This window comes from Erinaceus europaeus, chromosome 12 (genome assembly GCF_950295315.1).
Source record: "Erinaceus europaeus chromosome 12, mEriEur2.1, whole genome shotgun sequence".
Taxonomy (NCBI): domain Eukaryota; kingdom Metazoa; phylum Chordata; class Mammalia; order Eulipotyphla; family Erinaceidae; genus Erinaceus; species Erinaceus europaeus.
This window is the reverse complement of record NC_080173.1, coordinates 83974926-83999738: the sequence shown is the minus strand read 5'-3', so window position 1 is coordinate 83999738 and position 24813 is coordinate 83974926. Positions and strand designations below refer to the sequence as shown.

At 44.6% G+C, this 24813-nt stretch overlaps 1 protein-coding gene across 4 annotated transcripts in view; it reads right to left on the bottom strand.

Annotated features, from left to right (window-relative positions):
• Positions 1-1506: 1506 nt before the first annotated feature.
• The window catches only part of NLRP1 (NLR family pyrin domain containing 1), a 37033-nt gene continuing 13726 nt past the window's right edge, over positions 1507-24813 (bottom strand). For 3 of the 4 annotated variants that reach the window (XM_060204200.1, XM_060204199.1, XM_060204201.1), the window contains 12 exons: positions 21648-23268; positions 20263-20433; positions 17542-17712; positions 14003-14092; positions 12733-12827; positions 11989-12154; positions 10414-10637; positions 9602-9864; positions 8519-8644; positions 6239-6380; positions 2657-2701; positions 1507-2225 (listed from right to left, as the gene is read on the bottom strand). In XM_060204200.1, the coding sequence (XP_060060183.1) occupies positions 1912-2225; positions 2657-2701; positions 6239-6380; positions 8519-8644; positions 9602-9864; positions 10414-10637; positions 11989-12154; positions 12733-12827; positions 14003-14092; positions 17542-17712; positions 20263-20433; positions 21648-23268 (3428 nt within the window). In that variant the 3' untranslated portion in view covers positions 1507-1911. The remainder of the gene's footprint in view (positions 2226-2656; positions 2702-6238; positions 6381-8518; positions 8645-9601; positions 9865-10413; positions 10638-11988; positions 12155-12732; positions 12828-14002; positions 14093-17541; positions 17713-20262; positions 20434-21647; positions 23269-24813) is intronic. The other variant, XM_060204202.1, reaches the window with a different exon arrangement.

The following is a 24813-nucleotide window of genomic DNA, read 5'->3' as shown; positions in this document are numbered from 1 at the left end:
CCCTTCAGTATCAGTTCTTGTTTCTTTTTTTTTTTTGTGGGGAGAATTAATGTTTTACAGTAGATACGGCTGTTAGTACATGTATAAAACTTCTGCTTTTGGGCGCCCGGCGGTTCCCAGCGGGCCCCGGCAGCAGCTGAAAGATCTCTCTCTGGGGCGGGTTCTGGGGGGGTTGGGCGGTGTCAGCCTAGCCTATCGCGGGTGGCCCCTGGTGGTTGGAAGCGGCGTGGTCCCTCGCCCTGTGCGTTGTAGCCCTAGGCTCAGTCAGTGCGCGGGAAAGCGATCAGCCCGGCGGCCAGGGGTCCCCTCTGTGCACAAGTGCGGATCTGTCGGGGAAAGGGAGGCGGGCAGGGCTGGGCTCCCTCCTCTTCTTCCTGGGTGGGTTGGCCTAGGATTTAGATCGCGCTGTGGCTGGGACCCCTCCTGAGCCTTTCCAGCTACCTGCCAGGGCTTGACACAGGCCCTCTCAGAGTGCAAGGACAGTTTTGGGATCCAAAATGTTCACAAGCGGGCGAGTTGATTCAGTGTTAGCCCATTGGGCAGCCGGGACGTGGTTTCTGAGGTTTTTTTTTTTTTTGCATTTTTAAAAAAAATCTTTATTGGAGGATTAATGGGTTACAGTAAAATGCAATAGTTTGTACATGCATAACATTTCCTAGTTTTCCACATAACAGTTCAACCCCCACCAGGTCCTCCTCTGCCATCATGTTCCAGAGTCTTTTTACTTTGGTGCAATACACCAGGTTTCTGAGATTTTGATGGTGACTGCATTTGAACAAAGATAGCGCAGCATTGCCCTTCCTTTCCTATTTTAGTTTTCAGTTACTTAAAAAATATATTTTGTGCCACTGGGGTTATTGCTGGGGCTCCTGGTCTGCACTATGAAAAAAAAAAGTCTCAGTTTTCTGCTAAACACTCTCACTCCCAGCCTAAGTCCTCTGCCACCATCATGCACCAGGACCTGAAAGCTCTCCCCCAACCTGAAAATCCTTAACTTGGGTGCAATACACCAAACCCAGTCCAAGTTTTGCTTTATGTTTCCCCTTCTGATCTTATTTCTCAGCTTCTGTCCATGAGTGAGATCGTCCATATTCATCCTTCTCTGGAGTCCTTTTTAAAATTAATTTGTTTTATCTCCAGGGGTCACTACTATGAAATTAATTCCTTCCTTTTGCCTTCCCTTTTCTCCTCTCCTCTCCTCTCCTCTCTTCTTCCCTCCGATTCCCTCCACTCCCTTCCCCCTTATTTATTTATTTATTTTTGTATTTACTGTTTATTCATGAGAGAAAAAGGGAGAGAACCAGAGCAACACTCTTACAATTGTGATGCTAAACATTGTTTTGGGGACCTCATATTTGTGAGTTCAAAGCTTTATCCAATGAGTCACCTCCTGGCCACCATAGAACAGGCATTTTTATCTTTCCCCCCTTATTTATTATTGGATAGAGACAGAGAGAGACTGAGAGGGGAAGGGGAAATAGGGAGAGAGACAGAGAAACACCTGCAAGTGGAGTCCAGGGGCTTGAGCCTGTATCATTGCGCACTGTGATGTGAGCACTTGACCAGGTGCACCACTGCCTGGCCGTGTGCTATGTTTTTCTCTCTTGCTCTGGATGCACAGGAGAGGCTCTGGCCTTGGCTAGTATGCCCACCAGACGAGGCTCAGGGTATAGGTTCTACAGGATCTGTAGAGTCCCTCAGCTCCAAATGGTTGTCCCCTGAAATGCTGCCACTCCATCCAAGGGAAACCATCTGTGTGGTATCACTGGACATGAGCATCATTGCCCAGCAGAGGTGTCTGTCCTCAATGTTCCATAACTTCAGAGCTTACAGGCAGCTTACTTAGAGTAGAAGAAACCGAACCAAAGCTTGCTTAGTCCAAGACAAGCACTAACACATAGGTGCTCAGACTTAACTGCCCAGCCTGTCAAGTGCCTTGAGTTCTCCCCCTCCTCTCCCCTTTTCCCAGAGATCCTTAATTAGGTGAGGATGTGTCTCCTTCAGAGCTTGGTAGAGAAGATCTTTGCAGGCCCAGTCCCAGGACCGGCTGAATCTAAACAATCTCCGCATCTGGCTTGGCTTGGTGGCCTCAGCCCGTACAGTTTCATACTGTTCATCGTCGATTACTGATCCGAGAAGCTTGTCCAGGACAGGGTCTACTGAGGTCACTCGAGCCACCAGTTGCTCCTGACACTGATCCACAAAATGCAGCAAGGCTGGGGCACCTGGGGGGGGTGTGTGTGTGTGAAGGTGGGACTTATTGTGAACCAGGGAGGAGGGACACCACTGCCTTTGCCTAGATCCCTGATTCTGGTTCTCTTCATCCACCTCATCTGAGTCCCAGGCTCCTTCTCCCTCTGTGACACATCTGACCATCATAAAGGCACCTTTGTATGTCCTCATGTCAACATCTCCTTCAGTAGTTTTATTGAGCTATGGTGGGAGTGGGATGGGGTTCATGATGGAGACTGTCATCCAGCTGGAGGTTTAGGGTCTCCATGGGGAGGAACTCTGCCCCCGGGTACATACCACTCTGCAATGATCTTCTTCAAGAACTGAAATAAGCACCCCCCACTTTTCTAACCAACCTTCCAAGGTCTGATAGTGCAAGTAGATTTGCCCGTAGTTTCTGAGAACTCTAACAGCTATTACTGACCTGTCGGGACTGGAGAGGCCTCAGTACCTGCAGGTGTGAGATCGCCTGGTGAAAACAGAGAGGAAGAAGCATTTGTAATGCTGCTTATGAACACACACTAGTCTCTGAACATCTACCCACATCTGAGATTCTAAACATAAAAATTCTGATAGATTCTGGAGTAAGACTGGAAGAACCCTCCCACAGATTATTTAGATTGAACCCTGTCTTTTATGTATAGGGAAACTGAAGCCCAGAGGAAATCATGGGAGACTGGGATAGAGAAATGAAAGCCAGTAAGAGAGTTAGGCATTAAAATGAACAACAATGATTTACCCCAATATTCCCCCCCAATAACATAAACATGGGCTGATTTAATATTCAATGGAATAAGATCCAGAATTGAATCTTGATGGAGAACTAAACTACTTCCTTGCTAGACAGTTTAAACTATATGAGCTTTTCATTCTAACTTTAAATCTGTCTGCATGTCCTCACTTGGCCTTTAATTAATTAATTTGTTAGTCAATTAATAAATATTGCCACCAAGGTTATTGCAGGGCATAGGGACCTGGACTACAAAGCCATCTCTCCCCATGAATATTTCCCCCCTTTCTTTTGTTCACAGAAACAGAGAGAAATTGAAAGGGAAGGAGGAGCTAGGAAAGGAGAGATAAAGAGTGATAACGTGTAGCACCGCTTCACTGCTTGTGAAGGTGGAGATGAGGGACTTGAGCCTGGGTTCTTGAGCATGGTGAGGTGTGTTCTACAAGGTGTGCCACTGTCTGACTCCCCGGTTTGTTTTTTATGCTTACACAGATGGAATATTTATTTTGGAATCAGGTAAAAGTTAGTGCATAGGAATAATGGATGAATTTTGATAGGAAAAAAGCACCAAAAGAGAAGTAGTGGGAGAGTCCACACCATCTCACATGGACAAGGCGTGATGGGCGAGTGGAGCGAGTTCAGTGTGATTGGCTGAGGAGATGGAGAAGGAGGAGGGGAGGCTTGGCTGTGGTTTGTTTGGAGGCAGGGAGGAGGTGTGTTTCTTTATGGTGACTGAACAGACTTGGAGCCCATGCCTACTCATCCACAAGTGGGAACATCACTGAGAAAGGAGACAGGCATAACAAAAGAAAAAAAAATTAAAGGCACAATAAAAGTGAAAATGTGGAAGGATCTGGAGTTGTTTAACATACGTGCAGACGTATGGGCGACTGTGCTACTAATGTTCATGGTTTCTGAAGCACTTTCCCATAGATTGGAAAAAGTTTCTTTTCATCTCCAAGGGAGAGAATCAAGGCTGAGAAGAGGAAGAAATGGGCTAATAAAGGAAATCTTAAAAAAAAAAAGAACCCCATTTTCTGAAGGGAAGTTGGGCAACATACTCTACCACCCGAGGAAGATGGGTCCTGAAATGAGTGCAGCCTGGAATGTTCCCAACTGTGACCGCAGAATGTGAGCTCAGACATAAGGGATGCAAAGGTTACACAGGCTTCTGTGCTGAATATGGGCCCTACATCAAATCAATGGGATTTACCGTTAACAATATTTATATTCTTTCCCCATATTTGGGAGCTACTTTCTTCCCTGACTCAGCTTTCTAGTCCTTTTCCCACTATCTCCCCAGACAATGTCTTGGGTCCACCTGCATGTTAGCTGTCAGTCTTAGGCAAAAACTAGTAAAGTCATGGGCCCCTTGGAATATACCTAAAATAGACCTACTAGCTTCTTCCAAAATGGAGACCTCAGATCTTATCTGCAGTGTTCTTGCCTTTAGGTTCATCATTAGTCAAAAATTTGTTCTGCTTTATATCTTAATTCTTTTTTTAGTCACCAGGTACCAGATGCTACCATGATGCCAACCAGACTTCCTTGGGCAGATGACCCCACCAATGTGTCCTGGAGCCCCATCTCCCCAGATCTTTGCCCACCCCACTAGGAAAAGAGAGAGACAGGGTAGGAGTATGGATTGACCTGCCAACACCCATGTTCCTGACAATGCCCATGTTCAGCCAACACCCATGTTCGGGGAAGCAATTACAGAAGTCAGACCTTCCATCTTCTGTACCCCATAATGACCCTCAGTCCATACTCCCAGAGGGTTAAAGCACAGGAAAGCTATTAAGGGAGAGCATGAGATATGGAGTTCTGGTGGTGGGAATTCTGTGGAACTGTACCCCTTTTATTCTATGGTTTAGTCAATATTTCCATTTTATAAATAATAAAAAAAGAAAGAACCACATGACTATAATTCATTAAGGATCATTGCTTGACACATGTGCATCCATTACTTTGTATCATCTTTCCAGAAGTCCTGCCAGTTATGCATTAGGATCCCCACTTAACAGATGAGGAGTCCGAACTCAAATAAATTCATCAATTTTCCAACAATTATCCAGCAAGTAGGAGCTAGATTGGACTTAAAACTGAGGTCTGTGCTGGGACTGGTTAGTTTATACCTGTGATTGCTCCCAGCTAAGATGGAACCAAGCCCATAATCTTTTTCCTACAGGCTCACACCTGATTATGGTAATTTGAGGGATGATGCCACATATTTCAACAGCTGGAAAGGCTTATCTGTTCCTGCAAGAGCTGCCTAGGTGACGTTGGTTATTGGAATACTGGGTTTTGACTAAGACACTGTGAAGTGTCTTCCACTTCTGGGAGCCACTTATTTGATTCTCTGTTGCTGCCTTGAAAATAATATGAATGATCCTACTTAGAATTCTGATCTTGCTACAACTTGCATAATCCATGCAATCATATAACCCACTAGTTCTTACTCTATTGCCTTATATTCAAACTATCATTAAAAAATGTTACCAGGGGACTGGGCAGTAGCACAGTGGGTTAAGCACACATGGCACAAAGCGCAAGGACTGGTTCAAGAATCTCAGTTCGAGCCCCCAGCTCTCCACCTGTAGGGGAGTCGCTTCACAAGCGGTGAAGCAGGTCTGCAGGTGTCTTTCTCTCTCCCTGTCTTCCCCTCCTCTCTTGATTTCTCTGTTCTATCCAACAACAATGACAACAATAAGAACAACAGTGATAAACAAGGGCAACAAAAGGGAAAAAATAGCCTCCAGAAGCAGTGGATTCATAGAGCAGGCACTGAGCCCCAGCAATAACCCTAGAGGAAAAAAAGTTGTTACCAGGGACTAGGGGCTGGCACACCTGATTGAGTGTACATGTTACAGTGCCCAAGGACTGGGTTTAAACCCCTGACCCCCCCACCTGCAGGGAAGAAGTTTCATGAACGGTGAAGCAGGGCTGCCTTTTTACTTCCTGATTTCCCTCTTGATTTACCTTTGTCTCTATCAAATAAATAAATACTTAAAAAGAATAAATATTGCCAGATGTCTTGAGTTTGTTGAAATCTCTGAGTTCAAAGGTAGTGTGGAGAAAACAGTAACTCAGAGAAGACAACATGGGGCTTACTTGATATCAGCTTCTACTCATGCCAGCTGTTACAAAACTAGAAAAAACCACAGAACTACAGAACTTTGATGGATAATTTCTTCCTTTCTGCACATGGAAGACACACACACACACACACATTGGCTTTTTCCACCTCTGAAGTGTTGGGATTTGTTTTGACTTTACCTGGTTTTACCAGGGCCTCCCATACCACAGTGCTGTCTTTCTTGTTTGTTATGTGCAGCCTGATCCCTGACTCCGAATGTCCAACATAGATCTCAGAGAACAGCTGAGCTTCTCCACAGCTCCGGTAGCAGAGCTCAAGTTCCTGAAGAAAGAATCATGCTGTGAGAAGTCCACGCTGCCAGTAATCTCTTTCCCTACCTAACACTTTCTTGGCCTGCTCAGTTCCATAGGAGCACTCCAATGATCTTTAGTTTAATTGATCACCATCTTTAGACATTGTGTCCCCATAATTTTCATAACTCCTCAGTCAGAAGGATGACGGATGAACACACAGCACGGGTTAGTTAGGATACATCCTCAAATGGAGTTCTCACATCCTAAACCAGACCTTTCTTACTCCAGCTTAAACAAAATCTTCCTTCTTCCAGCTCCTTCATGTATCTTTTTTTTTTTTTTTTTAAGATGGAAGTTTGTCTTTACAGTAGATCTTAAAATTGATCCACTCTTAGGGGTCAGGACGTAGACCACCAGGTAGAGAGCACACTTTACTATGCATGAGGCTCTAGATCCAGGCCCCTGGATATTAAGTGGGAGCACCTGCTTGGGGGAAGTTTCATGAGCAGTGGAGTTACACTGTGGAGTTTCACTTCCTGTTTTATCTCCCTTTCTCTATGTTTCTCACATTTTTTTTAAAAGGGAGTCTGACAAGAGTGATGGAGTCATGCTGGCACAGAGTCCCAGAAATAAGTGGCAGAAAATAAAATATCTAAGTCAACAGAAAATGTATGTCCTTGATCCTTTTTGAATCAAATTCAATGCAGACCTCCTGATTCCCAACTACTTCCAAAACTGTGTCTTCTTGTCTGCTCCTAAACTCAGTAAATGACATTAGCACAGGTCATCGTTTAGATTTTAAGTTTAGATATCATATTTAATGCCTTCTTTTTTCCCCTTATACAGTGCCAATCTATCAGGTCTTGTCTTTAAATTCAAAACACATGTTGACTCTATCTAGAGAATTTCTCTCTGTCCACTGCTGTCTCCCAAGTCAAAACACCTATTCTGACCTATACTAGCTCAGTAGCTTCTCTGTTTGTTCCTTCCTCTGTTATTTGTATATTGCTACTCATTTTCACTCAGTTTTGGATTAAACCATATGTATTTTCATTTTATTAGTGATTTAATAATGATTAACAAAAGTGTGTGTGCAATTCCATACAATTCCCACCACCAGAGCTCCATATTACCACCCCCTCCATTGGAAGCTTCCATATATATATATTTTATCCCTCTGGGAGTATGGACCAAAGATTTTGGGGTGCAGAAAGTGGGAATTATGTAACTGCTTCTCTGGTGGACATGGGCATTGACAGTCTGATCCATAGCCCAGACTGAATAAACATATTTTAAATCCCAGTTTGAGATTCTGAAAACTTGTCATTTTTCCCTATCAAGATCAATCTCAGTGTCAGGACTAATAAAGCAGATGGGCCCTAGAGCATCTCTGCCTCTTTTCTGGCCTCTCTTTGACAACACTCCTTCAGTTATCTCATACTGATCCCCTCTCTTTAACCTGGAGATATCATACTTACTCCTGCCTCTGTGCTTGTGCACCCAGAGTTCTCTACCACAAACATCCATGGACCTGCACCCTTCTGTCACTCACGTTAAAGTTTAAATTTCACCTCATTGGAGACAAAGCCAATGACCATTCTCTATTAAGTGTCCAAGTCACTCTCTGACATAGGTTGGGATTTTTTTTTTTTTTTATCACAGTGCTTCATGGCTCTTGGTAATTTAATTCAGGTATCTGCATAGGTATCATCCCACTAAGCTGCAATTTTCACAAGGGTAGGAATTTATCTTTTTTGTTCACTGAAGCATCTCTCTCTATCTCTCTCTCTCTCTCTCTCACACACACACACAAATAGCACAGCTGTAACTCAGTGAATGCTTGATGATAGTCAGATTACGACTCTCATCCTTGTTAACAACTGATGCAACCGAAAATACAAGGGGTTCTTTCTTAGATTCATGTTTCTCAACTCAAAAAACATGATTCCTTCCTAACTGTTGGACAACTATTTCATCTGTTATAGACACAGAAGTGAAAGACGTATCTCATACCAAAGGAAAAATGTCTCACACACATCACACAGAAGGAGAAATGTTGGCTCAATCCCAGTGTCCCCTATCCTGGGTAAGCTCAGAGACTTGCCTCACTGGTATACCAGTCATAAGCTCTGAACTCAGCAAAGGGCGAACATGTGGACTTCTCACCTGGGGGATGATTTCCATCTTCTGTGAACCAGAGACAGTGTAACGGGAGCCCATGTAGAGTGGAGTCAGTGGGGGTGGCTTGTGTAACCTCACAAACTGGAACTTTTTTTCCTCATCATCTATGGCCTATGGAGCACACAGAACAATGGTCAAGGAGGAGATTCTTATGTGTGGAAGCTGGTCTGAGCAGAGTGGCGTCTCTGTGTTTGTGTGGGTGTGTATTACTGCACCCCTGTCTCCATATGCATTTCTTAAAAAAACAGTCCTACACTTACCTTTGAAGGAAATATTCTGAGGCCTGACACCTTCACCCACACAGAAAAATTTAGCTTGCCCCTGTCTGCATTGGACACATCTGAACAGAAATATCCCTAAATAGATCATAAAATCCTGTGAAGACCACCAAGCCAGAAAGAGCCCAGAGCTGAGACCCCATATAAGGCCCACCAACCTGTTCCAAGGTGTTCTCCCTGGCTCCTCCTAGTTGGGATCTCTCACTTCCACAGCCTGGTTTCCTAAAACTCCTCTGGCTACTTTAGTTGCACTTTTTAAGCTCTCCCCAGCTACTATATTCAAACTTTCCTTTGTCTACACACCTGACTCTACTGGTCTTATTTGTGTGTCATATTCTAACAACCATCTCCTTTGTTCATGGTGGGAAAAGGATCAATGTTAGAGAAATGGGAGGGAGGGAGGGAAACCCTCCTATCAGGAACCCTCCTATCCTTTTTTTTTTTTTTTTTTTTTTTTTTTTTTTACACCAGAGCACTGCACAGCTCTCGCTTATGGTGGTGTGGGGGGATTGAACCTGGGACTTTGGAGCCTCAGGCATGAGAGTCTGTTTGCATAACCATTATGCTATCTACCCCCCACCCCCTCCTATCCTTTTGACTCTTGGAAAGTTTGTTCAGGGTTGGAGTAGAGAACACAATTAAGGGAAACTTAAGGAGTGAAGAGATTTTGGGCAGGACTATTCACCCTCTTAAGCTTCCACTTAGTGGAGTCCATTCTGATTCCTAGCTGACCCATTTGGGGCCACTCTAGATAAATTTCATATTTGTCTTATGACTTGGACTTTATCACCTTCCGAATGGAGCAGTCACTGGGGATCAGGTAGAGGTGGAAGGTGATTTCCTCAAGATGGATATGGTGGTAGAGCAACACAATGGAGTTTATAGGAATGAAGCTCAGAGCAACAGAGAGTATTTTCAGTAGAACTCCTATGGGGGAGAAGCTGGGATTCTCTAGGACTGTGTAACAGGGCTCCACCCGGGCAGGCTGCTCCAGGACCATGCCCTCTTCTTTGAAGTGGGCCACATGGAACTGGGAGATGTCCACAGGTTCCCCTGAAAAGAGAGGAATGCATTTAGTGTGCTGAGTCAAATTTAGCATGAGCCTTGGAGTCCTGGGATGTGAACATTCCAGAAAGGGAAGCTGGCATGAATGGGGGGAGCATCTGTGGGACTTCAGTCAATACTTTCTCAGGGTGGGAGCACAGAAGAAACTCTTTGACCCAAACCCAACATAGACCCAGCTCCTAACCTTGGAGCTGGGAAGAGATGGTCCCCGAGGTGACTTATGCTGGTGTGGATTCTGTGACTATGAAGCTACTGAGTGATGTTGACAGATTTGACTTAAGAAAGGTCAGGAACATGGAGAAGAAAAGGATAGTGGAGATGCAGTGTGACCACAGACAGTAAGCATTTATCCAGTGTATGTTCAGCCATCAGTAGGCTCTACTGTTTGAGAAGAACCCTCTTATTTGATACTGCATTGGTCCAGTGTGAAGAGAAGCTGGGTTTCCTACTCAGGAAGTTATCACTTCCTGGCATCAATGACACGAGTCTGTGACCAAGACTCAAATAAATGATGCTTCTACCCCTCCTTCTCCTTACCCTGCTGGCTCACAAAGTGAGGGAGGTACACAGCTTCCACAGCTCCTGGATCAGTCCTGATGTCAAATAGAGGACCAGCCACCATCCAACTCTGCTGTGGGACAATCCTGTCCAAGAACTGTTTCCAGTCACAGAATTCAATCTCAATGGTGACTGGTCTTCTCAACACAAAATGGAGACCTGTGCTGGGCCAGTGGTAGGAGCCAGCATCAGGAAAGTGAACCCTGGAGGAGAATGGAGAGGAGACACTGAATTAGTATGCAGGACCTCACCGAGACCCTTCTGCAGCCAGACTCTGAATAGGGAACCATAGATCCTGTGAGGAGTTACAATACCCAGAATAGAATCAGGTAGATGTGGGTTCTAATGTTGCCTCCTCTGCTTTCTGAATGTGGATCATTAGGCAAGTTCTAACCCTCCCTGATCTCAGTTTCTTTATCTGTATGTATGATAATCACAGCAACTGCATCATGGAGATGTGGATAAAAAGTGACCTGTTGTTTGGGGTGCGGTGAGATGCTTATGTGGTGATGACAGTGCAGTAGGAAAATATTCTTGTAAAAAAAAATACTATGATGGGCTGGGAAGTGGTGCATCCAGTTGAGTGCATATTGTATGAAGTGCAAGGACCTGTGCAAGGATCCAGGTTTGAGGCCCCAATTACCCACCTGCAGGGGGGACACTTCCTAAACAGTGAAGTAGGTATGCAGGTGCCTGTCTTCTCTCTCTCTCTCTATCTTCCCTCTCATCTCAATTTCTCTCTGTCATATCCAATAAAATGGAAAAATAAATGGCTTCCAGGAACAGTAGATTCATAGTGCCTGCACCAAGCCTTAGCAATAACCCTGGAGGAAAAAAAATTCTTCTGTGCAAAAACTGGCAACAATGTTCATGCCATTAGGAAAGAACAACTCATGATTCTGACAGAATCATTTACAGGTATCTACCCTGCCTTTCCTAAGATTCTCCATGTGGTCAGTTTTGGGGCCAAGAAGATCATATTCTATAGGAATAAGTTGAGACTGACATTCTCACTCTGTTGAGATGTTAGTGACAGTGTCTGGTGATTAGCATCAAACTATGTCTCATGACTTTAGACACTCATCATGCCCATCTTGAATTTAAAGTTCTGTGATTACAAGGAGAGGAGGAAAAAGAATAATTGAAACAGAAGTGTCAAAACAGTGCTAGTGCTATGCAATGTTCTGGTTCCTTTTGCTCTATTTTGTATATATGACAATTTTTACAATAAGTCCTACTTTGCCATAAGTAAAACATGGGTGGGGGTAGACAGCATAATGGTTATGCAAAGAAACTCTCATGTGTGAGGTTTTGAAGTCTCAGGTTCAATCTCCCATACCACCATAAAGCAGAGCTGAGCAGTGCTCTGGTAAAAAAACAAAGCAAATCAAAGTAAAGCAAAGCAAAACACCAAAATAAAAATACTGTTTCAGTGGGTGGGTACTGTTCCTGGGGGCTTGATTAGGAAAGGGAGTTCTCTGGGCAGGGATGGGGTTCACATGGTGCCCGTGTGAACTTAATGTAAGGGTTAGGTTGGCAGAGCCTCTCACTCACCTGTATAAGCTCTTCTCCTTGTCCACCAGCTTTGTAGCCACAGGCCCTGTTGGACCCCAGAAGTCATCTTCATTCCCCACAGGCATCACATGCAGGTCTCCCACAGGGGTAGGAGAAGAAGACAGGCAGACAAGTTCCACCTGTGCTACTTGTGGGGAGCTCCCCTCTGGGACAGGCAGGGTAATGGTTAGCTCTAGGATATGTTCCCTGGTCTCCTCCAGGCCCTGTGATGGGACCATGGAGAGACCCTTCTCAGGCTGGTCTTCTTGGACTGTGGTGGGGGTGTCTGCAGCCACTGTCTCTGCTCCAGGGGCTGCCTGCCTGCTGAGCAGGCCAAGTCCCACTGCCTCTGGTCTCCTACCCCCACACACTTTCCTCTGTTCCAACTGGCCCAGAAGTGTTACTCTCCTCAGCATGTCCCCAGCAGGCAGTCTGTGAGAGGAAGATGGTCCAAAGGGCTGAGCTGTAGAATGACTCTTAGGTCTCAAAAGCCAAGGGACACTGTATCCTGGGCTAGTCTGAGATCTGCCACAGGTGCTCTAGAGAGGACAACCCAGCCACCATGAACTAGAGAGAAGGAGGTTTGACACCCAGGTGGTTTAGAGGCAGAAGACATAATGCAAAGTAGACTCCCCTTAGTGGGAATTCTGCCTATGGACACCAAGGCAGGGGGATAGAGGCGATGACCTTCCACCTCAGCCTCTCCTCCCAGCATGATGCTTCTAGCCTCCCTCTTTGCATTACCTGATACTGGTCTTTCCTGCTTGAATGAAGACGCATTATCACATGCTTTATCTCTTCTGCCAGGGCCCTCAGTAGGGACTGTCATATGTGGATTCCTAGATAAAGTTGTTTATTCCCCCCTAAGATTTTGGAGAAAATTGAGGGAGGGTATTTCCATGCCTCCCCTCACTTAAATGAACCCATTGGAGATACAAACTCTGGTCATGGAAATTATGTGGAATTGTACCCATCTTACCCTGCAGTTTTGTCAATCATTATTAAATTAGTAATAAAAAAGAATAACAAGAAAAAAATAAAGTGAAAAAGAATATAAAAAAAAAAAAAACAGACCCATTGGAATTTCAACTCCTGGCTCCATCCAGATTTCTTGCCTCCTCTCCACTTCTGTGAATGTCCCTTACCCACCCAGACTTCCATTCAACAATGGAGTGTTGACATAATTCCTTCCCCACTATTCCAAGAGCAGATTTGGCACCTTGGAATTGGCTCCAAAACAGTCTCCTTTTTACTCCTTCTTTCCCTTCCATGGCCTCCATCTTGGTCTCAGGCCCTGCCCACTGTGACTAGGGCCACTGTAGCATCTTTCTGTCCTTTTCCTCCTCTGGCCCATCCTCTACACAGTAGCTGATCCCACATAATTACCTACTCATTCCTAACCTACCACCTAGCTCATGACTGCACTGCAGGAGTCCTGAAATGCCTGGCCTTTGTTTTGGGGGTGAAGTCAAAAGATCTTAGCTCCATGAAGGACGATAAATGACATAGTGGGGGTTGTATTGTTAAATGGGAAACTGGGGAATGTTATGCATGTACAAACTATTGTATTTACTGTTGAATGTAAAACTAATTCCCCAATAAAGAAATAAATTAAAAAAAAAAAAAAGATCTTAGCATGGCCCCAAAGGTCTTACTATGCTTTGTAGCTACCCTCTGATCTGTGTCACTCTTCCCTGATGAGGGTCTTCTGCAGCAATGATTCTCAAATTGGTGCTCTAATCAACAGAAAGCCTTGTTGAAAGAGATTCCTGAGGCCCACCCCAGGCTCCAACCCAGCAGCACTAAAGGAGGGTTATGGAATCCACCCTTAATGGTCCAGCAAACCCTGCCACCCCTCAGAACTTGGCTTCTTTTGGGCAGCGTCAGAGAGCTCCATCAATGTGCTCATAGGACCCAGGTGTAGCTATACAGACTGGTGGCTGCCATATGCTGCTTCCCTGCTGGACAAAGCTCTGAACAGCTGCAGAGACTCAGTCCTCAGTTCCCCTCTTACCAACTGTCTGAGATGTTCAGCTGAGTCTTCTCCTTCTGCAGGGCCCTCAGCATCTCCATCACCTCCTCACTCAGCTGGGCTTGGTCCAGTCTGCAAGCAGAGAGGGAGCCTGATTTTCCTGGAACCCTCACACCATCCTGAGACCTTGAAGATTTGGCATCTTGGAATCTGAGAGCCCCTCAAGGCCCTGTTGAGAGACATAGAATTAGCTATGAGATGGTAAATAGGGGAGGGAGGAGGAAGGAAGGAGCACATTTGGGCAGAAGGAGAAAGTGCAGGGAATCACATCTCATTAGAGAACTCAGCTGACTCTGGGGGTGGGGCAGTGGTGGTGGTTGAAGACAGCATGACATGACCCTGTACAGCTGTTCTACATTTGGATGATGTTGGAATGATGCTCCTCCTTTTAAAATTTAATAATTTTTAATTATCTTTATCTATTGGCTAGAGACAGTCAGAAATCAAGAGGGAAGAGGGCTATAGAGAAGGAGAGAGACAGAGAAACACCTGCAGCCCTGCTTCACCACTTGTGAAGCTTTCCCCCTGCAGTTGGGGACCAGGTACCTGAACCTGGGTCCTTGCGTACTGTAATGTAGGTGCTCAACCAGGTGCTCCGATACCCAGCCCTGAGTGACATTTCTTTATACTCCAACACCATCCAGTCATAGGCTAGAGGTCACCCTGACAAAGGAAAGTGACATTGGATGAGGTGGCCTTCACTAGCAGAGCACATTCCTGAAACTAGCAGCAGGGGCATATTCAGTGGCAAGGCTCTTGTCTTCATTCCTGAAAGGAATCTGGGCTGTGCTCCCCCATGTCCCCATAGAACAATGTGCTCCATGACCTTAAACAGTCCAATTAAGGGTAGGTCCTGTGAGTTCCTTCCCAGAGGATGGAACATTTGCTGGGAAGAGAGGCTACTCTCTGAATAGGCTCTTCATCATGTCAGAGGTGCTAAGAGTCAAAAATGGTAATGGGGAGTAGACTTGGGATAGAAGGTGCCAGTCCGGCATACTTTAACAATGACTCTTTAGTCACTGTCAGGCCATTCCACCATCTGGGGCCCTAATCGGGGAATCCTGAGATTCTCAAACAGCCATGAAGGGCCTAGAACTTGAATAAATCCCTCTCTCCATTGTTACTGGTCATTTTTATCAGGAAAAACAAAATAGACCCCTTTGTGGGCCCCAACAGGACCTTGTCCTCAACTTGGGTCAACAATGGTAGAGAACGTTCCATCCTCCAAAGGGAAGCTAGACAACATACTCTATACTATACCTGAGGAAGATGGGTCAACATTGGGGCAGCTTGGAACATTCCTACTCATGACCACAGAATGTGAGCTCAGATCTACAGGGATGCAGAGGTCACATGGGCTCCTAAGCTAAATATGGGCCCCAGATCACATCAAATCGATGGGGTTTACAGTCAACAATATTTATACCCCTTTCCCATATTAGGGAGCTACTCTTCCCTGATCCAGCTTTCTGGTCCTTTTTCTAGCCATGACATCATCTCCCCAGACAATAACTTGGATCCACCTGCATATCAGATTTCAGGCTCTGGCAAAAACAAACAAACGAATAAACAACCCCACTAGTATAGCCACAGACCCTTTGAAATATAATTAAAATATACCTACTAGCTATCTACAAAATGGAGGACCCCCCAACACTTCATCTGCACTATTCCAGCCTTTAGGTCGATGACTGCTCAACAATTTGTTCGGCTTTGTATGTTAACTCTCTTTCAGCCACCAGGTTCCAGATGCTAGCAGGATGCGACCAGACTTCCCTGGACAGACAACCCCACCAATGAGCCTGGAGCTCTGCTTACCCAGAGCCCTTCCCCACTAGGGAAAGAGAGACAGGCTGGGATATGAATCAACTTGTCAATGCCCATGTTCAGTGGGGAAGCAATTATAGAAGCCTGACCTTCAACCTTCTGCATCCCACAATGACCTTGGGTCCATGCTCCCAGAGGGTTAAAGAATAGGAAAGCTATCAGGGGAGGGGACAGGATACAGAGTTCTGGTGGTGGGAATTGTGCGAAGTTGTACCCCTCTTATCCTATGGTTTTGTCAATGTTTCCTTTTTATAAATAAAAAATTAAAAAAAAAGAAGGTGCCAGTCCCCCGGAATAAGGTCCCCTGATTATAAATGGTAGAGTCAGCTTTGTGAGAGCCCACATGTACACTTGGAGCCACGCAGTGGCCTTCCTCCCCCAGCTACTCCTTTAGCTCTGAGACTGGATGAGGGAAATGAGACTGAGGGAAGCCCCAAAGGCTCAATCTTCACAGACACTCCTGCCCCCTCAGAATGGCTCTACTTCAGTGAAAATCAAGAAAGCCCAATATTTAGTGGTCTGGTCCCCCTGAGGGGGATATGGCCCCATCCAGGAGACACTGGGAAATGTCTGTGGATTAGTTTTTAAGAAGTTTAAGGAAAGGGAAGTGTCAAGACTGTGGTTTGGGGTGTGGTCTTCCTCTCCCCATCTTCCTGCTCCCTCTGACTTGGTCTGGGCAATGCTCATTTTGGCTCTCACACTCAACTTGACTTAACTTCTTCAGAGATGGCTTCCAGGACCCTTCAATATGCCCCTCTCTAACTATACTTTCCTGACTCCATGCACTGCTCTTTTTTTTTTTTTTTTTTCCTCCAGGGTTATTGCTGGGCTCGGTGCCTGCACCATGAATCCACCGCTCCTGGAGGCCTTTTTTCCCCCTTTTTGTTGCCCTAGTTGTTGCAGCCTCGTTGCGGTTATTATTGCCATTGTTGACGTTGCTTTGTTGTTGGATAGGACAGAGAGAAATGGAGAGAGGAGGGGAAGACAGAGAGAGAGGGGAGAGAAAGATAGACACCTGCAGACCTGCTTCACCGCCCGTGAAGCGACTCCCCTGCAGGTGGGGAGCCGGTCCCTGCGCTTTGCGCCACGTGCGCTTAACCCACTGCGCCACCGCCCGACTCCCCATGCACTGCTCTTTACAGTATCCTCACAGTCTAGAAATATACAGTAGTGTGTTAACATGCAATTAGTAAGTATCAGGCTCCTACTAGAGTGTAAGCTTCGTTTCAGTTTTCTCATTGTTTCTTCCCTTTATCTTTAGTGCCTGACCCAGTCTTGGCATTTGAGGGCATTCAATAACTGACCGACTGAATAAATGAGTGAAGCACTGCCCTAAATGGAGAAATGAATTGGGAGTAACCTTAGCATATGCAACCTCACGAATAGCCATCATCTGATTGTTCTTACCTCCTTTTGCAGCACTGTCCTACCTTTTCCATGCATTTCATTTCACTACAGTCCTTCAGGTGGCTACAATAGTCCGATTGCATACATGGAGAAAACAAGCCTATGATCAGACTTGTCAGAGTCACCTGGTCTCTGAAAATGGTGGAACTGGTAAGCAGTTTAGGCTGATGAAGTATTTATCTATTCCATTCCTTTCCTTGTCCAGTTCTGTGTATCTACTTTATTTGCCATGCACCCTCAACTCCCATTGCCCAGCTCTCTGCCCTGGAGGGGCCAGAAGGTCTTACCTCAGGAGCCTGAGTTGACAGGAAGGATGTCTGAGCACTTCACAGAGCAGCTTTACACCTAGGTCGCCCAGGTCATTCTGACACAGGTCAAGCTCTGTCAGGCTGGGGCTGGAGCTGAGTGCAGAGGCCAGGTCCTGGCAGCAGCTGGATGTGAGGCCACAGTTCTCCAATCTGTAGGGAAGGTTTATATGACTCACAAAACCATTGTGGTAGCTGGAAACTGGTGTCGTTTTTTTTAAAAAATTATTTATTTATTCTCTTTTGTTTGCCCTTGTTTTATTATTGTAGTTCTTATTGTTGTTGTTATTGATGTTGTCATTGTTGGATAGGACAGAGAGAAATAGAGAGAGGAGGGGAAGACAGAGGGGGGAGAGAAAGATAGACACCTGCAGACTAGCTTCACTGCCTGTGAAGTGACTCCCCTGCAGTTGGGGAGCCGGGGGCTCGAACCGGGATCCTTACGCTGGTCCTTGTGCTTTGCACCACCTGTGCTTAACCCATTGCGCTACTGTCCGACTCCCACTGGTGTCCTTTTGTGTACCTGTGCCATTTGGGGTTTCTGGGAGACACAAAAGTCAGATAAAGACTAGAATGGCTGACTGTAAATATGAGATATTTTTTCCTCCTGCAGTCGTCCAGGATGAAGAGACCTCTCTGCTCACTGTTGTGAGACTCAAAGATCCCACAAATGTTGTGAGATTAAATAAAATAGATGTCACAGAGTTGTCTTCCAGAATCACTGACCCTATGTTAGAAGGGGATGCTCATTATCCCCATTCTCTGTCTCTCTCTCTGTCTCTTTGCTTAGGATTACTGAATGCTGGGGAGAAGACAAAGAGGAGGTTAGTGATAGATTGGTAGATCATACAGAGACGGGATCAGGTATCTTTCAGGACTGAGCAGAAACTCCAACAAAAATTCGATGATGATGATGACGGTGATGGTGATGGCTATGTATATTATCTAGTCAGGGAGGGAGACCCAAGGACAAAAGGTAGGACAAGCACTATATTCTTGCTTTTGTTTGTTTACTTTTGATTTTTATTAGGTAGTATTTCATGAGAACAAAGTAACACAGAGAGGATTATAAAATGTATGGAGTACTAAAGCAAACAGCCTTCTCTCCACCATCTATCATAGGAAGTGGAACATTATTGGAGTGCTTTACCATGCTTTACCATGCTTAAGGACCTGGGTTCAAGTCCCTGGTCACTGCATGGGGGATCCATCATTCCTGTTCCTGTATGGGCAGTGCATAGCTCTGTATCTGTGAATGGAGACTGAAAAAAATGAACTTACCAGACACAAATGAGGTCAGTCTTATTGATCTGTATCTTTGGGGACTCCCTAAATTTTCTCATGACTGATTACTAATGCCATTTCATCACAGTCAGAAAACATATTTTGTTTACTTTAAATTATATAGATATATTAAGGTTTGTTTTGGTGGAGAATTAACCATACATAGGACTTTATCTGATACATGGTAGGCATCCCCATTTGGAGACTTTCAAGGTGCTTGAAATCATTGGGCCTAAACTCACACTCATGATACGCCATCCCCAAGCACTTTTCTTCCAGAATATCCCCTCTCAGTAATGAGACCTCATGAGGTCCTCTGGAAAGACACCTGTGACCCTCCTTATCTTCCCTTCCTTTTCTGTATAACTTAACCCATTGTTGAGTGAGGTTGATTGGACTCTCCGGTATCTCTTAAATACACCCACTTCTCTCCATTCCCACTGTCAATGCCATTGTCACCATATCTCTAAGACATGGAAGGCTGCCACCATGTCTTGCAGAAACTGCTATCAGTTTCCTTAACCTTGATTTAAATATAAGAAATATTGTAATTTTTCCATAACTTGTTCCTTAATCTCCACTTTTGTTCTCTTCTAATCTGTTGATCACATCCAGTCTATTTCTGCTTGGACACAGTACCAATACTACAACATTTCAACATCCTGCTGAAATTCCACTGCATTAGGTAAAGGAAAGCTCAGACTTGAAAAGAGCACTTGAGGTTTTGCATGGTCCAGAGCTGGCTGCTCTCTGGAGGTTAATCTCATCCCTTTGTCTTCCATGCTCCAGCCATACTGGAATTCGTTTGTTCTTGATGGCCCACTATCCTGCCACAGGACCTCTGAAAATCCTGTTCCTTCTGTCTGCAAATTTCTCATCTCTGTCTCAACCAAGGTTAGGCCCTTCATAGTCTTCATATCTCTTAAAAACTTTACTTTTTCAGTGACATTTTTCCACAGGGGCTTGTACATAGCTCTGTAATTATACATTTGTTAGCATGTGTATGTATATTTATTACAGATACTATTTATTGAAAGAGCAGTAACACTGTAAAGCTTCTAGACAGGTTATCAAAAAAGACTAAGCATTACTACTGATAATATTAACTTGTGGATAAAATAATTTAAAATCTACTAATATGTATATAATAACTGTATGCAAACTTCATATTTAAAATATATTAGAGGCACATCATGGCCAAATTTTGCACTAGTGTGGTTTCTTGATGAACGCCAGCCTCTTGCAAATACTGTGATGAAAGACTGCTATTTGTTTACTGTTACCTGGCTCAGTGTGAGGCCAAATAGGAGTTCAATGAATATTTGTTGACTACAAAGACTAACTCCCCGTTTGGACTCAGATTCCTTCTTGAGCCTCCTGTTCATCTCTGCGTCAGAGCAGAACCCAGGCCAGACTCACCTCAGGGTTTGAAGGTGGCAGAGTGAGGACCCCAGGGCCTCACACAGACTCTGCACTGCAGATTCACTGAGGAAGTTTCCACTCAGGTCCAGCTCCTCTAGGCTCCCTATGATCCCAGAGGTAGAGAAGAGAACCTTCCAGCAGGCATCTGTGAGTAAGAAACAAGTGAACCTGAGGGAGAGAAAAACAGAGAGAGAGAGAGAGAAAAGAGTTACTCTGTGTGTATATGGATGGTGGTAGTGAGCGGGAAACAGAAGCATACCTTTCAGTACAGAGGGGCTCTTTTCCTCTGAGAAACAGGCTATGCTGGGCACTGCCACCACCAGGACTGACTGGCACCCTAACTTCTTAGGTGCCACCCAGACTCCACTAGGTGCCACTTCACTTCACGGCTCCTCTTCTGGCACGACGAATCCATTGCTCTGGTGACTGTTTTTTCCATATTCTATCTTTTTATTAGATAGGATAGAGAGAAATTCAGAAAAGATAGAGAGACAGAGAGAGGGGAAGAAAGAATGATACCTGCAGACCCTCTTCATTGCTCGAAAAGAGTTCCCTTGCAGGTGAGGAGTGGGGGTTCTCACTGGGATTCATGCAGGCATCCTTTCCTGTAGAACTACATGTGCTTAACCGGCTGTGCCACCACCCGGCCCCCTGCCAAGTTCTACTGAAGTGCCCGTTTGTGGTTTATTCCCTCGTTTTGTGAGAATAGGGAAGATATTTTCTTCTTTCCTTCCTTCCTTCCTTCCTTCCTTTCTTTCTTTCTTTCTTTCTTTCTTTCTTTCTTTCTTTCTTTCTTTCTTTCTTTCTTTCTTTCGGTTGCAGTGTCCAACATAGGACCTGTCACAGAGAAGGAGTTCTGATCTAGGACCTTCCTCTGGAGCCAGTACCCAGGAAGGAATGGAGAAGAAGGTGTGGGGGAGGGGGCAGAGCACTGGAGAGATGATTGGAAGATAACACCTTGAAGGGATGAAGATAAAAATCCCAAAGCAGCCATTAAGGGCATGTCTGAAACAACAGGAAAAAGTCTCAAAGAAACATGTCAGTTCTGAGCCACAGGGCAGATAGACTGCCTGGAGAGCAGAGAATGTCTCAGGTCAGCATGGGAGTGGAAGTACATCCAGGACAGAAGGTGATGGTTCTTACAGATTCAGGGAAGGAATGGCCAGAGTCAGGGTGACATTGCGCCTGCCCAGGAATAATCAGTGTAAATCCCATTGAACTCAGCAGAGGACCTTAATTGGACAGACAATGGTGGTCAGGTTTGGCAGTTAGAGATCAGCTTGATCCGTTAGTATCTGGGATCAGGCTGAGTGAGAATGACTCCAGTGCCCAGGACATTGCCAGGGAAAGGAGTGGAGAAAAGGGCATGTAGTGTTACTTACAGAACAACATCAGGGGGTGTCCAGCCTTGCCTGTGCTGTCCCCCTTCATTCAGTTGTAGTCTCTTCACACGGTGGCAGAGTTTAATGCAGAAAGTGAAGATCAGGAGCTCGAAGTCTGTTTGCAAATACATCCTGGTTCCTTGGTAATGGGTCATTACTTCTATCAGGAAGTCCTGTTCCTGAATTTCATATAAACAATGGAATAACTGTAAGGAGTAGGGCTGCTGGGAGTACTGCTCTTCCTGGAACTTCTTTTGGATACACTGGGATAGTTTCCATTTGCTCTTCCGAGACAGCCTGCATCTGAAGATGCTCTCCAGCTCTCTCATTCCATGCTCACTCAAAAGGCCAAATAGGAAATGTGTGGTTGGTGCCCCAAACACATCATCCCTCCAATCTCTTTCTAGCAAAAATTTGACATGGTTGAAAGGGTTTACAATATCACTTGTCTCAGTGTACTTCAATGCACAGGACATAGCTGCAAAGAACTCCTGGAAACATAGGTGAGTGAAGTTGTAGAGCAGAGAGGTGGGGTGCTTTTGGAGAATACCCATCTTTAAGAGAGAGGAGATGACAGGGTCATCTAGCCTGTACTGCATGAGTTCTAAAGGAGTGAACTCTGTCTCTCCACTCCAGATACTGTGTGTGGCCAGAGAGCACAAGCCCCTCAGCTGATCTCTAAATGACTTATCTGACAGATTCCGGGACAGGAACTGCAGGCAGAGGGCCGTGGTGGTCTGGCATGTCAGTGAGAGTTCTTGTCCTCGCCTCATCTGCTGCTTCAGGCAGGTGCATGCCAGCCAGGACACCCAGGGCATGAGGCACAGGGCCCAGAGGGCTGGGTTTGATTCCACCACGCTAAGGGCTCTCCTTGCTTGATTTTCCTCTGTGAAATACTGGTAGAAATAGTCCTTCCTGCGAGTCTCAGAGAAGCCCAAGACCTCCACCAAATGTGGCTGTTTCAAAGAAGGAATTAACTTCTGAAGAGAGCTGGTCTGAATTGTGATCAGCAAGGATGCCTCAGAAAGTATGATTTTCTCTAGCAAACTTCTCAACAGTTTATGCACTGGCTGTTGCTGTCGCCAATGTACAGAGAGGTGGGAACCCTCATCATCCATGATACATTTTAGTTCATCCAAACCATCAAGGATAAAGAGCATCTGTCCCGACTGAGATAGCATCTGTTCTGTGAGAATATCAGGGGCTGCCGAGTCTTTTGAGATGAGTTCAGAGAGACTCATTGTCTTGAACCGGTTCAACTCTCTGCAGTTGAAATACAACACATGCTGGAAGCGGTCACTGTATAGTTGGTCTTCCTCCCAAGATTGCTTCACCTGCCTGGCCAGTGTAGACATCCCAATTCCAGCATGCCCATGTAGTATGATGGTGTGGAACTCTTTCTGGGTATCCAAGGATGGGCCAAATAATTCTCCAATTTCAATAAAAAACCCTAACTCTTCTCTCTTTCTATGATGCCAGCTTCCACTGATGAAGCCTTCATGATGTTGTGGGTGAGATACATGTAGAAGCAACAGCTGTGTGAATTTTTGCAGCAAATTCTCATTTTTCCATGACTGTGTGGGACAGGACCTCTCTCCCCTTTTGTATTCTTCTTGGATTTCTAAACAAGGGAAAGAAAGATGGAACTAAAACATATGCATTCATTCATCCATTCATTCAGCTTATTATATATTAGGCACTGCTCTAGTTTCTGGAGAAATGAAAAAAAATAGGCATAACTTTTTGCTCTTAGTTAGCCTATCATTTAAGAATTATCCCCAGCAAACCTCAATATTCTTATCTATAAGCTGGAGGTAGAAATAATTCCATGGAGGTGGCCATGATGAATGCATGAATTCAAGAGATTGTGGATTGTATAGCAGACTCTGTACTTCCTCAGCACCCCATAGAAGTACATAACAATGGTATCTTTCTGCAAGTTCTCAGTTTTGTCTATTTAGACCTCCAATTCAATGATCTCTTTTTTTTTTAAAGGTAATAATTTTTATTTCAAATATCATTTATTTATTTATTATTGGATAGAGACAGAGAGGGATTGGGGGATCTTACAAATAACACCCCCATCAGCATCAGAGACCAAGACTTATTAAACATTTTTCCTCACCTGACACATAAAATGTTTTATTTATTGTAGAATTTTGTCTGCATTTGTATCTATTTTTAAGTAATGCAGTGGAATGAAGTTTTGATTATCATAAAGTCTGATTTTTTCTTTGTCTTTTTTATGGGGCAGAGTTTAATGGTTTACAGTACAGTTGCTGACACATGGATAAAATGTCTCATCTCACCAGGATAAGTGTCTGCAGAACAACTCATTCACAGCCTAGGTCTTTTTCCACTATCATGCATGAAGATCCCAAAGCCCTAGCCCAAAAACCGCTCCTCTCCTCTTCTTTAAAATTAATTAATTAGTTAATTAATTTATGAGAAAGATAGAAAGACAGAGAGAAAGAACTAGACATCACCCTGGTACATATCGCTGGGGATTGAACTCAGGACCTCAAGGTTGAGAATCTAATGTTTTATCCACTGTGCCAATTTCCAGACCACTCTCCTTTTTTTTCATTTTTATCTTTACTTTTATTTATAAAAAGGAAACACTGACAAAAACATAGAATAGGAAGGGTATAACTCCACACAATTCCCACCACCAGAAATCTATATCCCATTCCCTCCCCTGATAGCTTTCCTATTCTTTATCCCTCTGGGAGCATGGGCCCAGGATCATCATGGGATGCAGAAGGTGCAAGGTCTAGCTTCTGTAATTGCTTCCCCACTGAACTTGGGCATTGGCAGGTCAATCCATACTCCCAGCCTGTCTCTCTCCCTCCTCTCCCTTTTACCTCACTGTTGCATCCTCTCCTTGACATAATACTGCAGTCAGAAAAACATAGCTGAGATCTGTTCTTTAAAGTAATGGAGATATTCTATCTCTGGCAGTTTAAATTGCCTTTCAGTTCTGCTAAATTCATTTAAAAAACAATCTGTTTCCCAGGCATGGATTATTTATCTGAATAAATGAAAATGTTATACTTAACAGAAAAGCAGTTTTGAACATTATCGAATAGATATTTCTCTATCCATAACCCAATATTTTCTTCCCTTATACCCATACCATTACGTCTAGGAAAGGAAGCAGAGTTCA